At 41.9% G+C, this 15,249-nt stretch overlaps 1 protein-coding gene across 1 annotated transcript in view; it reads left to right on the top strand.

Annotated features, from left to right (window-relative positions):
• Window positions 1-6: 6 nt before the first annotated feature.
• The window catches only part of shprh (SNF2 histone linker PHD RING helicase), a 95,175-nt gene continuing 79,932 nt past the window's right edge, over window positions 7-15,249 (top strand). The window contains exons 1-5 of the mRNA XM_067984073.1: window positions 7-126; window positions 553-630; window positions 3,930-4,116; window positions 5,928-6,562; window positions 13,657-13,786. Coding sequence (XP_067840174.1) covers window positions 5,957-6,562; window positions 13,657-13,786 — 736 coding nt within the window. The 5' untranslated portion in view covers window positions 7-126; window positions 553-630; window positions 3,930-4,116; window positions 5,928-5,956. The remainder of the gene's footprint in view (window positions 127-552; window positions 631-3,929; window positions 4,117-5,927; window positions 6,563-13,656; window positions 13,787-15,249) is intronic.

Below are 15,249 nucleotides of genomic sequence, written 5' to 3'. Positions count from 1 at the left end.
ATGTGATCAACATCCGGGTCAGCCTCCAGCGCCCGTAGCCCCGGTTCCAGGTGAGGTGGAGCCGCAGTCGCTATGGTTACAGGGGAGAAACTCCATTTAAAAACCCACCCACACGAGGCTAAAACGGTTAAGTAACATCTATTATTAGCGTTAGAGCGATTGTAATGTCTACTATTGGGGTGGGTCGCGCTCTCTCTTGGCCTCTGAGTCAGAAGGTCGTGGGTTCAAGCCTCACTCGAGAGACTTTGAGCGGATAATCGAGGCCGACACCCCCCCCCCCCCACCCCGTGCAGTGCTGAGGGAGCGCTGCACTGTCGGAGGTGCCGTCTTTCGGATGAGACGTTGAACCAAGGGACCATCTGCCCCCTCGGGTGGATGTAAAAGAGCCCACGGCACGGGGGTAGAGGGAGGGAGTCCTCCCCGTGTCCTGGCCAATATTGATCCCTCAACCAACATCACTAAGAACACAGATTATCTACTCATTTATTACATTGGTGTTTATGGGATCTTGCTGTGCACAAATTGACTGCTGTGTTTCCTATATTACAACAGTGACTACGCTTCAAAAGTACTTCATTGGCTGTAAAGCATTTTGGGATGTCCTGAGGTCATGAAAGGCGCTATATAAATGCAAGTTCTTTTTTTTCTTTTAGCCTTTGTAATTATTTTTAGTGCCAAATTCAGTGTAATATCTTTTATTAGTTTTAAATTGAGTGAAATTCCTGTTATTAATGTTAAATTGATTGATAGTCCTTTTAGAATTGTGCCCTCTAATTTATATTGCTTCTCCTCGTTCTTTTTACCAAAATGTATCACTTTGCATTTTTCTGTGTTAAATTTTATCTGCCACATATCCGCCTATTCCACCAGCCTGTCTATATCCTTTTGAAGTCTATCACTATCCTCACTGTTCATCTGCAAATTTTGAAATTGTGCCCTGTACACCCAAGTCTAAGTCATTAACATATATAGCAGTGGTCCTAGTACCTACCCCCTGGAAACACCACTGTACACCTCCCTCCAGTTGGAAAAACAACCGTTCACTACGACTCTCTGCTTTCTGCCACTTAGCCAATTCTGTATCCGTGCTGCTACTGCCCTTTTTATTCCATGGGTTTCAATCTTGATGACGGGCCTCTTGTGTGGCATTTTATCAAATGCTTTTTGAAAGTCCATATACACCACATCAACCCCATTGCCCTCATCTACCTTCTCTGTTACCTCATCAAAAAACACTATCAGGTTAGTTAAACACAATTTGCCTTTAACAAATCTATGCTAGCTTTCCTTAATCAATCCACACTTGTCCAAGTGACTGCTAATTCTGTCCTGGATTATCATTTCCTAAAGTTTCCCCACCACCGAGGTTAAACTGACTGGCCTGTAGTTGCTGGGGTTATCCTTACACCCTTTTTTGAACAAGGGTGTAACATTTGCAATTCTCCAGTCCTCTGGCACCACCCCTGTATCTAAGGATGTTTGGAAGATTATGGCCAGTACTGTCGCAATTTCCACCCTTACTTCCCTCAGCAACCTAGGATGCATCCCAGCTGGCCTTTCTGGTACCTCCTTTATCAATTTTTAGCCCATCCAGTATCTCAGCTACATCTTTCTTTACTGAGACTGTGGCAGCATCTTCTTCCTTGGTAAAGACAGATGCAAAGTGCTCATTTAGTACCTTAGCCAAGCCCTCTGCCTCCTTTTTGGTCCCTAATCGGCCCTACCCCTACCCCTTTACTGTTTCTATGCCTATAGAAGATTTTTGGATTCCCTTTTATTTTGCTGCCAGTCTGTTCTCATACTCTCCCTTTGCCCCTCTTACTTCTTTTTTCATTTCCCTTCTGAACTTTCTATAATCAGCCTGGTTTTCTCACTTGTATTATCAACCTGACATCTGTCATACACCCCTTTTTTCTGCTTCATCTTGCTCTCTGTCTTTTTTGTCATCCAGGGAGCTCTGGCTTTAGTTGCCCTACCTTTCCCCCTCGTGGGAATGTACCTAGACCATACCTGCACCATCTCTCCTTAAAGGCTGCTCATTGTTCAATTACAGTTTTGCCTTCCAATCTTTGATTCCAATTTACCTGGGCCAGATCAGTTCTCATCCCACTGAAATTGGCCCTTCTCCAATTGAGTATTTTTACTTTGGAGTGGTCCATGTCCTTTTAAATTCTTCACTTCTTTAAAGAAGTAACAGAAAGAGTAGACAAGGGTAATTAAGTAGATGTAATTTTTTGGATTTTCAAAAGGCCTTCTTTAAGGTACCACATAGTAGACTCATGACTATGGAGTCAGGAGACATGTAGCAGAACGGACAGCAAGCTGGCTACAAAACAGAAAACAGAGAGTAGGGGTTAAAGGTAGCTACTCAGTCTGGCAAAAGGTGGGAAGTGATAGTCCACAGGGATTGGTGCTGGGACCACTGTTGTTCACAATTTACATTAATGATTTGCAATCGGAAGTACAATTTCACAACACCAAATTGGGAGGTATAGTTAATACAAAGGAAGAACGCAACAAAATACAGGAAGACATTAATAAACTTGCAGAATGGATGTATAATTAGCAAATTAATTTCAATATAAATAAGTGCGAGAAGGTGTATTTTGGTAGGTAGCATAAGGAGCCACCTTACTGCTTGGATAATAAGAGTCTAAATGGGGTAGAGGACCAAAGGGATCTAGGAGTATGGATTCACAAATCACTAAAAGTAGCGATGCAGGTTAATAAGTTTTTTTTAAAAAAAGCAAAGCAAAGCAAACCAAACGCTGGGTTTCGTTTCTAGAGGCATAGAATTGAAAAGCAGAGAAGTTATGTTAAACTTGTATAGAACCTTGGTTAGACCACACTTGGAGTACTGTGCACAATTCTGGTCTCCATACTATTAATAAGGATATAGAGGCATTTAAGACGGTGCAAAAAAGATTCACAAGGATGATACTCAAACTGAGATGATAAATATATCAGGAAAGACTAAACAGGCTGGGGCTCTTTTCTCTAGAAAAGAGAAAGCTGAGGGGTGACCTGATAGATGATGAAAGGGTTTGATAGGGTAGACGTAGAGAAAATGTTTCCACTTGCGGGGTGTCTAAAACTAGAGGTCATAAATCCAATAGGGAATTCAGGAGAAACTTCTTTACCAAAGAGCGGTAAGAATGTGGAACTCGCTACTACAAGGAGTAGTTGAGGCAAATAGCATGGATGCATTTGAGGGGAAACTAGATAAGCATAAGAGAGAGATAGGACTAGAAGGATATGCTGATAAGATTCGATGAAGAGGGGTGGGAGGAGACTCATGTGGAGCATAAACGCCGGCATTAACAAGTTGTGCCGAATGGCCTGTTTCTGTGCTGTAGAGTCTATGTAACTCTAAGTGTAGTTTCCAGTAAATTCCCCACAACTGATGATAAACTGACAGATCTATAGTTTTCTAGTTTCTCCCTCCCTTCTTAAATAATGAACTGATATTTGCAATTTTCCAATCCAAAGGCACAATTCTCAAATCTAGAGAGCTTTGGAAAATTATGACTAACACAACTGCAATTTCCTCACCTATTTGTTTTAATCACAATTTGTTATAAGCTGATTTATTTTATTCAAACATGTAATCAAATTTATTATATCCAAATTTCTTGCAGTTGATTGATATGCAATTCCAAGTCAATTCAATTTTTTTTCTTGATTTGCTGTATGCATTTTTATTAGTCATTTGAATTTATGAATCATAATTTGATTATATGGAAATTCCTTAGTAAGAAGCAAGCCAATCAAATTGCTGACACTTTTTTTAATAAAATGTTTCGTCTACCATTTTTTTAACTCTTGGCCTCCTGTCTATTGTATTACGATAAGGTTTCTAACGTAACAATATAAAAAAATAATTTCAGCAAAGCCTGATCTTGAATTTAATGGCCTGTTTTTCTCCACAGCTATCACTCTTAACATCTGAAGGAAGATGGTGCAGTCTGAGTGTGTGTCGTGGCCAGTTTCCCACCATGCATTAATAGGATTCTCTCACTGCAATTAGATGGCTGTGTCTGAGTCCATCATGTGACAGAATTTTGTTTTGCCAACTAATTTCAAAACAAGTTGGAGAGCAATTTTTTTTCAATTTAGGTACGTTTAAACTATTGAAGTTGTTACTAGTTGCTTAATTTATTAAGAACTGCTTAACATTACAAGAGAGAGAGAAAAGCGATTAAACTCACAATTGTTTAATCTACAGTACACTCTTGATTAAAAGGTGCTTAATTCAAATTATCTTCTTTTGAGCACTGAATCCCCACTTTGCTGTCTTTTTTTATATATGTTGCTTAATTTAAATGATTGGATAGTGTAATTTTTTTTGTACAAGAAATGATTTTGAATTAACAGGAGTAGAAGTGTTCAATGCTACTTTAGAGAGACAAACAGATTAGCAGCAATTGTACTTTCTAGTGTGTATAGTTACAAAACCAGAAGAGAAATTGGAGAAATGTTAATATTTCATCGTAGAAAAGTCAAATGTATCTTTGACTGACTAAGTCAAAATTATAGCATAGATGCATTTAAGGGAAAGCTAGATAACACATGAGGGAGAAAGGAATAGAAGGATATGTTGATAGGGTTAGAAGAAGAGGGGTGAGAGGAGGCTCATGTGGAGCATAAACACTGACATGGACCAGTTGGGCCGAGTGGCCTGTTTCAGTGCAGTAAATTCAATGTAATTTTGCTCAGTGTTTTATTTCTTCTCGTAACTGGAAGGTGAATAAGTTATAATGCTTTGCTGACTGTTTTTCTGTAAATGTTCTAGTTGATCCGTATCAGCTGTTTTCTCTGTGACAAGCCCCTCTCCTCTTCCTTTTGATTCCGAATGTAGTTTAGCTTCTTCCTTTTCCAAGTTGAATGAATATTCACACTACCAGCACTTTGTATGCCCCAGGTCCTTGCAGTCCAACTGAAAAAGCTATAAGCTTGTGAATTATTTATATTTTATTGGATTTAAAAACCTGTAAACCATCTGAGCGAAATCATCTTTTCTAAGAAAAATGTTAAGTATTTTCATTACTGGCACTTAGAAAGTAATTAACAGACAACTTGTTTGTAAGCCGAAGAAACCCAGAATTTACCTCAAGACGTTATACACCTCAGATAGAAAAATTCCAAAGTGATCATCAGGTTTTAAATCAATTTCAGCTCACACTTGTGGGTCCTTGCGCTCAACCACAAGGCTTACAAACTGCCCCTTCAGTACTGCCACAATCTAGGACCCCTCCCAGTGCTCTGGACCCCAGCACCCTCTCCACTGCTGCCAAATCTTGGCTATTTGTTTTGCTGTTGTGTGTTTTCCATACACTAAGTGACTTGTGTGTCTGTAGCTCTTTAAGCAACATTGAAAACAAATGACCATCAGTGGCAGATGTACTATAACTGAATGGTACTGGGACGAGAAGGGTTAAATTATGAGAACAGGTTGCATAGACTAGGCTTGTACTCCCTTGAGTATAGAAGATTTAGGGGTGATCTAATTGAGGTGTTTAATTGATAGAGAGAAACTATTTTCTCTGGAATCCAGAACAATGGGGTAAAACCCTAAAATTAGAGCTAGGCTGTTCAGGGGTGATGTTAGGAAGCACTTCTTCACACAAAGGGTAGTGGAAATCTGGAACTCTTTTCCCCCATAAAGCTGTAGAGGCTGGGGGTCAGTTGAACATTTCAAAATTGAGATTGATTGATTTTTTTGTTAAGCAAGGGTATTAAGGGCTACAGAACCAAGGCGGGTAGATGAAATTAAGACACAGAACAGCCATGATCTAATTGAATGGCGGAACAGGCTCGAGGGGCTGAATGGCCTAGTCATGTTCCTAACTGCAGGTTCGGAGTAATAACGAATGCTTCACGCAACATTTTACTAGGGAAGATGTTCATATTCTTGCTCCTTGTTGCAGCTGAGAACCTGCACAAAGCTCGCGGCACGATGAGCAACAAAAGGAAACGTGCAGCCCCAGTGCGGGTAGACGAGGAAATGAAGAAAAAGCTGAGCTGGAACATGTGTGATGACTTAAAGGATCAGCACTCACTTGCCGCGCCAAATGGCATCAACAGTCCCTTGGCTGCAGGCTTAAGTTTCCCAGGACACGGAGAGGCAGACCCACTGCTTATCAGCAATTTGAAACCGAACCAGCCGTCGAATACCTCCATCGCGACAGAGGTTGAGGATGGAGAGGGGCCTTCCCCATCAAGTATTTCCACCCAACTGAGTCTCACCGTCTCCCCATACCAGTCAGATAAACAGTGGGAAGCACTGCTGGAGGAGTTCAACCTTCAGCTTCCCTCAGGCCAAGTATTTCCAGCTGAAATTTGGTCTCTCAGCCCACGTTTGATGAAGACCAGTGTTGACCATCAACTACAAGTCTTAGTCAGTAAGAAATGTTATGATTTTGAGAGTGATGCTCATGAGGAAATAATGGGCTGCGTAAAAACATCGCTCAGTTATAACGTGCTGGAGGATATAATGTGGCTTCAAAAAAAGAAAGTACTTGGATTGTTCCAAAAGAAAACTGAAGATTGTCAAACTCTGAAGGTATTTATCTTTCCAATAAAATGTCATATGACTGTCGCCTTTGTCATGGCCATTGAGTCTCCCTCCTGAACGGCTAAGTTTGTTTTTTCCTCCTTTTTTAACTGGCTATTTTCTACTTTTGCTACTCATCAATTGTATTGCACAAAAGCTTTTTCCCCAGTTACATGGCTACAAAAATAAAATGCTGCCCAATCACAATGCAGCAATAATGATTTTTTTTTCCCAGTGATGCTCTGCGATCTGGCTCAATATGTGTATAATTGTTGTAAATAAAAACATGAAAGATTCAATAATTCAGAATAAAAATTACAAAACCTATTCCACCTTCCAATCTCTGCAACACCTTTCACCAACACAGCCTGATGGTCATGAGCATTCCCGATCTTGGGTACATCCTCCCCAGGATCTTCATGGCCGCTGCCTGGCCTGACCAATGTCAACAAGGCATACAAGAAAATGCATGGGTCCCCAAATCTCCTCTTTTCTCTCTTTTCTCTCTCGCTCTCTCGCGCCTTCTCGCTCTCTCCATTGGCTAGCAGCTTTCTATATCTGCGTGAATAGATGATCTATGAACTGCCTCTGCTTGCTCCCTGATATTCTTGTGCTCTCTCCTCCATCTAATTTCAAGGGAAAATCTTTGCTATCCTCTCCTGAGTGATGATGTTGAGGTTTCCGCTCCATACTATACAAACCTCACTCAGCCTTTTGGTTTAAAGCTGCTTGGGTTGGGTGAGTTGCTTCGCCTGCCCCATCTGTCTGTATTTTATTTTTAATTATTTGTCCTCAGGATGTGGGCAATATTGGCATGGTTGTGTTTATTGCGCACCTCTAGTTTGCCTGAGAAAGTGGTGGGGGCCTTCTCCTTGATCTGCTGTTCTCCTTACACTGATGGTCAGCTGCGGCTCAGTGGGTAGCATTCTCCTCTGAGTCAGAAGGTTGTGGGTTCAAGTCCCACTCTAGAGACTTGAGCACAAAATCTAGGCTGACACTCCCACTGAGGGAGTGCTGCACTGGCCTAGGTGCCGCCTTTCAGATGAGACGTTAAATCGAGGCCCCGCCTGCCCCCTCGGGTGGATGTAAAAGATCTCGTGGCACTATTTCGAAGAAGAGCGTTCTCCCGTGTCCTGGCCAATATTTATCCTTCAACCAAATCACTTTTTAAAAAAAAATTATATGATCATTATCATGTTGCTGTTTGTGGGACCTTGCTGTACGCAAATTGGCTGCCGCATTTCCTACATTAAAACAGTGACTACACTTTAGAAGTACTGCATTGGCTGCAAAGCGCTTTGGGACGTCCAGAGGTCGTGAAAGGCGCTAAATAAATGCAAGTCTTTCTTTCTCTATGGTGCTCCTATGATGGTGATAGGTAAAAGAAAAGAAAGATTTGATTTAAATAGCACCATTCACAACCTCAGGACGTCCCAAAGCACTTTACAGCCAATGAAGTACTCTTGAAGTGTAGTCACTGTTGTAATGTAGGAAATGCAGCAGCTAATTTGCGCATAGCAAGGTCTCACAAACAGTAAGGTGATAATGACCAGACAATCCATTTTAGTGAAGGAAATTCCCAGTTATTGACTCGGTGACAACAAAGGACTGGCAATATATGTCTAACTCACAATGGCCAGTGACTTGGAAAGGAACTTGGAGGTGATAGTATTTTCCGTGACATTGCTGCATTTGTACTTATTGGTGGTAGAGGTTGTGAGAGAGTGAGGTACTGTTGAAGTAAACTTGGTGAGTTGCTGCAGTGCATCTTAGGAACATAGGAACAGGAGTAGGCCATTCAGCCCCTCGAGCCTGTTCTGCCATTCAACTAGATCATGGCTATGTATGGATCATGGATACGTATCTTGACTCCATCTACCCACCTTGGTTCTGTAACCCCTAATACCCTTACCTAATAAATCTATCAATCCCAGTTTTGAAATTTTCAATTGACCCCCAGTCTCAACAGCTTTTTGGGGGAAGAGTGTTCCAGATTTCTACTACCCTTTGTGTGAAGAAGTGCTTTCTGACATCACCCCTGAATGGCCTAGCTCTAATTTTAAGCTTTTGCCCCCTTGGTCTGGACTCTCTCACCAGATGAAATAGGGTAGATAGAGAGAAACTATCAACTGCTTTAATCATCTTAAACACTTCAATTAGATCACCCCTCATCTTCTATACTCAAGGGGATATAAGCCTAGTCTGTGCAACATGTCCTCATAATTTAGCCCTGGTATCATCTTGTAGATAGAACATCAGGCAAATAGAAAGTACACCTTTGTAGAGTTTGGTTTGGAGACTCTTAAACATGGCGATGGGTTTCTGTGAGTTTTGAAATGTGGGGAAAGCATAGGCAAAGGAGTACTTTTGGCACTGTGTAAGGGAAGCCTTTACTGTGCAGCCAGCCATTCTTTGTTGTCTCTGGTGATTCCTGCAGCCACGGGCACAAATATTCATTCTTTGAAAACTGCATGGTTACAGATCCAAAAACACTTTTTGTCCTAGGCATTCAGTGGTTTAAAATCTGCAAAGAAAATACACCGACAATCGCAATAAACCTTTCCTCCTTTTGAGGAGAAGGCAGGTTCATAGAATCATACAGCACAGAAGGAGGCCATTTGACCCATCATACCTGTGCCAGCTCTTTGAAAGAGCTATCCAATTAGTTTCTTTCCCCATAGCCCTGCAAATTTTTCTCCTTTTAAGTATTTATCCAATTTCCTTTTGAAAGTTACTATTGAATCTGCTTCCACCGCCCTTTCAGGCATTGCATTCCAGATCATCATAACTCGCTGCGTTAAAAGAAAAATCTCCTCATCTCCCAACTGGTTGGTAGATTCTTCGTACTACACAATAGGAGTGGACTCTGTCTCGGACACCTTTACTCCACACATATAACGAGTCACAGTCAAAAAAAGATATTGAACCTAGATTGGAGTAGAGGGTACAATGAAAAACATTTGACAAATTGTTTTCCCTGGCTGTGATAAAGCCTGGCTGCATTGTGACTCTCTCCCCAGACTAATCCTATTTCCTGCTCTCTTCCCCATATCCTTTTACAATCTTTTAAGTAATTATCCAATACTTTTTTGAATGCTGTAACCAATTTAGCACTGATCACCACTTGTGACAAAGCATTCCACATTCTGATAACTCTGTGTGAAGTAGTTCCTTCTAGTTTGCTAGTTTGTAACCGAAGGAATCTCAAAGCCTTTTTACAACTTCCCAATGTAAGTGGGACTCAGATGTATTCAGTGGTTAATCTCAGCTGCTGCAGTTAATATCACAAAGATGATCTGACTAGCCCTAGCAACTAAATCCATTTACATACAGTCCCACCGCTTATTTATATACAGCCCCACCGCATGTTGGTGTTAACGTGATTTGCCACGCTATAAAGGGTAGCCGGTAAAATCAAATGGGTTGTAGCAATGAAACAGCGTGTCGTAGTTGAACGTAACCGACATTTAAAAAAAAATGTTTAAAAAGCCTCCATTTAGAAACTGCCTCTCATAATTGTTAGTAATTGCATCCAGTATCAATATCAATGCTAAAAATCTCATCACTAAAAGGTAATCGCACTTTAACGAGGTGCGAATAGCTGATTGAAACTGCTCGAAGACCTGACTTTGCCTGAAATCGGCAGAGCTTTTTAAATCAGTAAGTACTTATTGAACTGCCTGAAATGGTCAGCATGCTTAACATTTTATAAACGCGCCTTTGTAATTGCCCGCTATAGGTGGCTGCCCGCGATAATCGTGGATGATGTAAGCGGTGGGGACTGTATATCCATCTGTCAGTGCTTCAATTCCTGTTTGGTTCACTGTAGTTTCATGTCTGAACTTTGAGAGTTTCCTGCCTCAGTCTTTACAGCCAGCCCAGCAAGCATACAAAACTGAGATAAGTTGTGACTTCTTCATAACACCTACCAGCAGGTTTCTTCGACCATCACCTGCCCCTTACTTCCTGCTTGTAGTTGCTTATTTGCTGGACGTACAACAGGAGCTATGGTGCAGCCAAGTGATTTAGTGAAAGTAAGGTTTCAAGCACAAATAAAGTTAACTGGTGTGAATAAGCATTGCCGAGAAACTGTAGACACCGACTGAACTGTTTGCAGTGGCCATTATGAACTGTGCAGAGTTAGTGACATATGATCTGATTAAGGATGTACCTTATAACTGACAACCTTCCAAGCCAGTTTTGTTTTGCAGCAAAATTCTGCAATCCATATCCTAACTCGTACCAAGTCCTGTTCACCCATCGTCCCGGTGCTCGCTGACCTACATCAGCTCCTGGTTCGGCAACGCATCAAATTTAAAATTCTCATCCTTGATTTCAAATCCCTCCATAGCCTCGACCCTCCCTATCTCTGTGACCTCCTCCAGCCCTACAACCCTCCGAGATCTCTGCGCTCCTCTAATTCTGGCTTCTTACGCAGCCCTGATTTTCATCGCTCCACTGGCGGCTGTTCCTTCAGCTGCCTAGGCCCTAAGCTCTGGAATTCTATCCTTACTTCACTGCCTCTCTACCGCCCCTTTAAGACCCTCCTTAAAACCTACCTCTTTGACTAAGCTTTTGGTCAATGGTCCTAATATCTCCTTATGCAGCTCGGTGTCAAATTTTGTTTGATAATGCTGCTGTGAAGTGCCTTAGGATGTTTTACTACCTTAAAGGCACTATATAAATGCAAGTTGTTGTTGACTGCCAATGTGAAAGAACTAACCCTATAGTCTGACTATCTCCGACAGAGAAACCGTACATTTCCAAAATGTACTTAATGACAAATCATAGAGAGCCATTACAGGGTAGATTGGTGCATTATTGAAGACGTGTAAATTTGACGATTCCGTGCTTTCAGCGGAGAGCCTTGCTTGAGGGGAGTTCAGGTTGCAGAATCTTCACTAAGTGAGCCCTATCTTTGAGCACGACTTCCCAATTTGAGCACTGAATTTACATGTAGATTTAGATTCAGAGAATCATACAGCACAGAAGGAGGCCATTCGGCCCATCATGCCTGTGCCGGCTCTTTGAGCGATCCAATTAGTCCCACTCCCTCCGCTCTTTCCCCATAGCCCTGCAAATGTTTCCTTTTCAAGTATTTACCCAATTCCCTTTTGACAGTTACCATTGAATCTGCTCCCACCACCCTTCCAGGCAGTCCATTCCAGATCATAACAATTCACTGCGAAAAAAATTCTTATAGGAACAGGAGTAGGCCAGTCAGCCCCTCGTGCCTGCTCCGCCATTTGATAAGATCATGGCTGATCTGTGATCTAACTCCATATACCCGCCTTTGGCCCATATCTCTTAATACCTTTGGTTGCCAAAAAGCTATCCATCTCAGATTTAAATTTAGCAATTGAGCTAGTATCAATTGCTGTTTGCGGAAGAGAGTTCCAAACTTCTACAACCCTTTGTGTGTAGAAATGTTTTCTAATCTCGCTCCTGAAAGGTCTGGCTCTAATTTTTAGACTGTGCCCCCTACTCCTAAAATCCCCAACCAGCGGAAATAGTTTCTCTCTATCCACCCTATCTGTTCCCCTTAATATCTTATAAACTTCGATCAGATCGCCCCTTAACCTTCGAAACTCTAGAGAATACAACCCCAATTTGTTTAATCTCTCCTTGTAACTTAACCCTTGAAGTCCGGGTATCATTCTAGTAAACCTACGCTGCACTCCCTCCAAGGCCAACATGTCCTTCCGAAGATGCGGTGCCCAGAACTGCTCATAGTACTCCAGGTGCGGTCTAACCAGGGTTTTGTATAGCTGCAGCATAACTTCTGCCCCCTTGTACTCCAGTCCTCTAGTTATAAAGGCCAGCATTCCATTAGTCGTCTTGATTATTTTCTGCATCTGTTCATGACACTTCAATGATCTATGTACCTGAACCCCTAGGTCCCTTTGGACAGCCACTGTTTTTAACTTTTTACCATTTAGAAAGTACCCTGTTCTATCCTTTTTTGATCCAAAGTGGATGACCTCACATTTGTCTACATTGAATTCCATTTGCCACAGTTTTGCCCATTCACCTAATCTATCAATATCGCTTTGTAATTTTATGTTTTCATCTACACTGCTTACAATGCCACCAATCTTTGTGTCATTGGCAAACTTAGATATGAGACTTTCTATGCCTTCATCTAAGTCGTTAATAAATATTGTGAATAATTGAGGCCTCAAGACAGATCCCTGCAGGACTCCACTAGTCACATCCTGCCAATGTGAGTACCTACCCATTATCCCTACTCTCTGTCGCCTTTCACTCAGCCAACTTCCTAACCAAGTCCGTACTTTTCCCTCGATTCCATGGGCTTCTCTCTTAGCTAACAGTCTCTTATGTGGGACCTTATCAAATGCCTTCTGGAAGTCCATATAAATAACATCCATTGACATTCCCCTGCCCACTACTTTAGTCACCTCTTCAAAAAATTCAATCAGGTTTGTCAGGCACGACCTACCTTTCACTGATTAACTGAAAATTCTCGGTGTTCAGTCACCTTATCCTTAATTATAGATTCCAGCATTTTCCCCACAACAGATGTTAGGCTAACTGGTCTATAATTCCCCGGTTTCCCTCTCTCTCCTTTCTTAAAAAGCGGAGTGACATGTGCAATTTTCCAATCCAGAGGGACAGTTCCTGAATCTAGAGAACTTTGAAAGATTATAGTTAGGGCATCCGCACCCCCCCACCCCCCTTTTGCCAATTATCTTAAATCTGTGTCCTCTGGTACTGACCCTCCTGCTACTGGAAACAGTTTCTCCCTATGTACACTATTTAAAAACCCCTCATAATTTTGAACACCTCTATTAAATCTCCCCTTAACCTTCTCTGCTCTTAAGGAGAAGAATCTTAGTTTCTCACATCGCTTCACATCCTCATCCCTGGTACCATTCTAATAAATCTCCTCTGTACCCTCTCCAAGGCCTTAACATCTTTCCTAAAGTGTGGTGCCCAGAATTGGACAAATACTCCAGCTGAGGCCTATCCAGTGTTTTATAAACCTATTAGCACCGTTTGAGCCCAAAAAGATTTTTTTGCTGTCATATTGCCAATGTATTGTGTGTTTCAATTGTGACTTACATTTTTTTTTTGTTCCGTAGGTCGGTATATATCTTCTCGAGTCTGGTTTGGGAAACCCAGAGTTCCTGAGTGAAGGAAGCTGCAGGATGAGAAAGATAAATGCATTGATTCAAAAGCTCATGAAATACTTTTATGACATAACACCTCCAGGTATAATGTTTAAAGTAAAACATAATCAGGCCGGTTTGAGAACCGTTGAAGTCAGATTATTTTGCATTTCACCTTCTTAATTTTCTCCTCAGCAACACTACTCACCACTGTGCATCTTTCTTCACAGTTGATCTCATCGAGGGGCCAACAATGCGATGCTTGGTGCTTGTAGAGCTGATGTGCATCAAAAAGAAAGAACTTCTATTTATATAGAGGTTTGCACAACCTCAGGACTTCCCAAAGCGCTTCACAGCCAATTAATTACTTTTGAAGTGTACTTACTGTTGTAATATAGGGAAACGTAGCAGCCAATTTGCACACAGCAAGGTCCCATAAACACCAATGAGATGTTTATCAGATCATCTGTTTTTAGTGATGTTGGTTGAGGGATAAATATTGGATCAGGACTCCAGGGAGTTCTCCCCTGTTCCTCTCTCAACTAGTACTGCGAGATCTTTTACATCCACCTGAGAGGGCAGACGAGGCCTCAGTTTAACGTCTCATTCGAAAGACGGCACCTCTGACAGTGCAGCACTCCCTCAGTACTGCACTGGAGTGTCAGCCTGGATCCATCAGGCACAGGTGACTGGAGTTATTGAGTGCTGAGGCCTAGCGTATGCCCATTGTGGTTAGACTGTGGTGGGTTATTGCCTGTGCAACAGATGTGTGCTCAGCTTGTTAAAGCCTTAGAAAAAGTGTTAATGGGGTCCCTGCCTCATAATGTGGTTCAGTGCAGGAACAGCGCTGCTAGAGTTCAGTGCCCATATGGAATGGTTGCAGCATGGTTAGTTTGTTCAGCCATGTTGGATCCTGTTACTTAAAGGGGAATCTGCTTGGTAGCTGCGACGAGAAGCCGCAAACTGGCTCCGAGATTTTCATGATTTACTAGTCGATCTCCCGTGGCGTTGCACAGGAGGAGTCAAGACCAAATATAATCTTCAGGTGAAGCAGGGTTAGAGCACAGGGGATAGTTGGATAGTAGGGCACACAGATGTAATTCAGTCCCCATTTTAGAGTCCTGCATTCTGTCCTTCATTTTTATATTTCCGTTGTAAATTCCTATGTCCATGCTAGTAGTGGAAGCTGCCTATATCAACTTGAATTACGCCCTCCCAGCAGTAGTGGTGCAACAGCACCTCCATTGGCCGTGGGTGCAGTTGCAGCGTGACAAGTTTACATAGGCAGTTTCTATTATAAGTGTTTACGTAGGAATTTATAATGGAAAAACATTGACAGGAAGTGTGCGCAGATGTAAGATCTTTAATATATTAATAGATTTCAAGGGGTCTTTGAGTTTCGCTTTCTTAAAGCTGTACCCCATCTGCCATGTCGTGGCGTTTAACCGAGGGAACGGAAATTGAGTCTGTGGAGAATGGATGGGTATCCCATTGGCCATCTCACTTCATCTGCTATTTCTGGCGCAGGAAGGACAAGATCAGAGGAGGCAGGCAGTACAGATTGGC

This window comes from Heptranchias perlo, chromosome 5, assembly GCF_035084215.1.
Source record: "Heptranchias perlo isolate sHepPer1 chromosome 5, sHepPer1.hap1, whole genome shotgun sequence".
NCBI lineage: Eukaryota > Metazoa > Chordata > Chondrichthyes > Hexanchiformes > Hexanchidae > Heptranchias > Heptranchias perlo.
The sequence above is the reverse complement of the archived record's forward strand: the minus strand, read 5'-3'. Positions and strand labels throughout refer to the sequence as shown.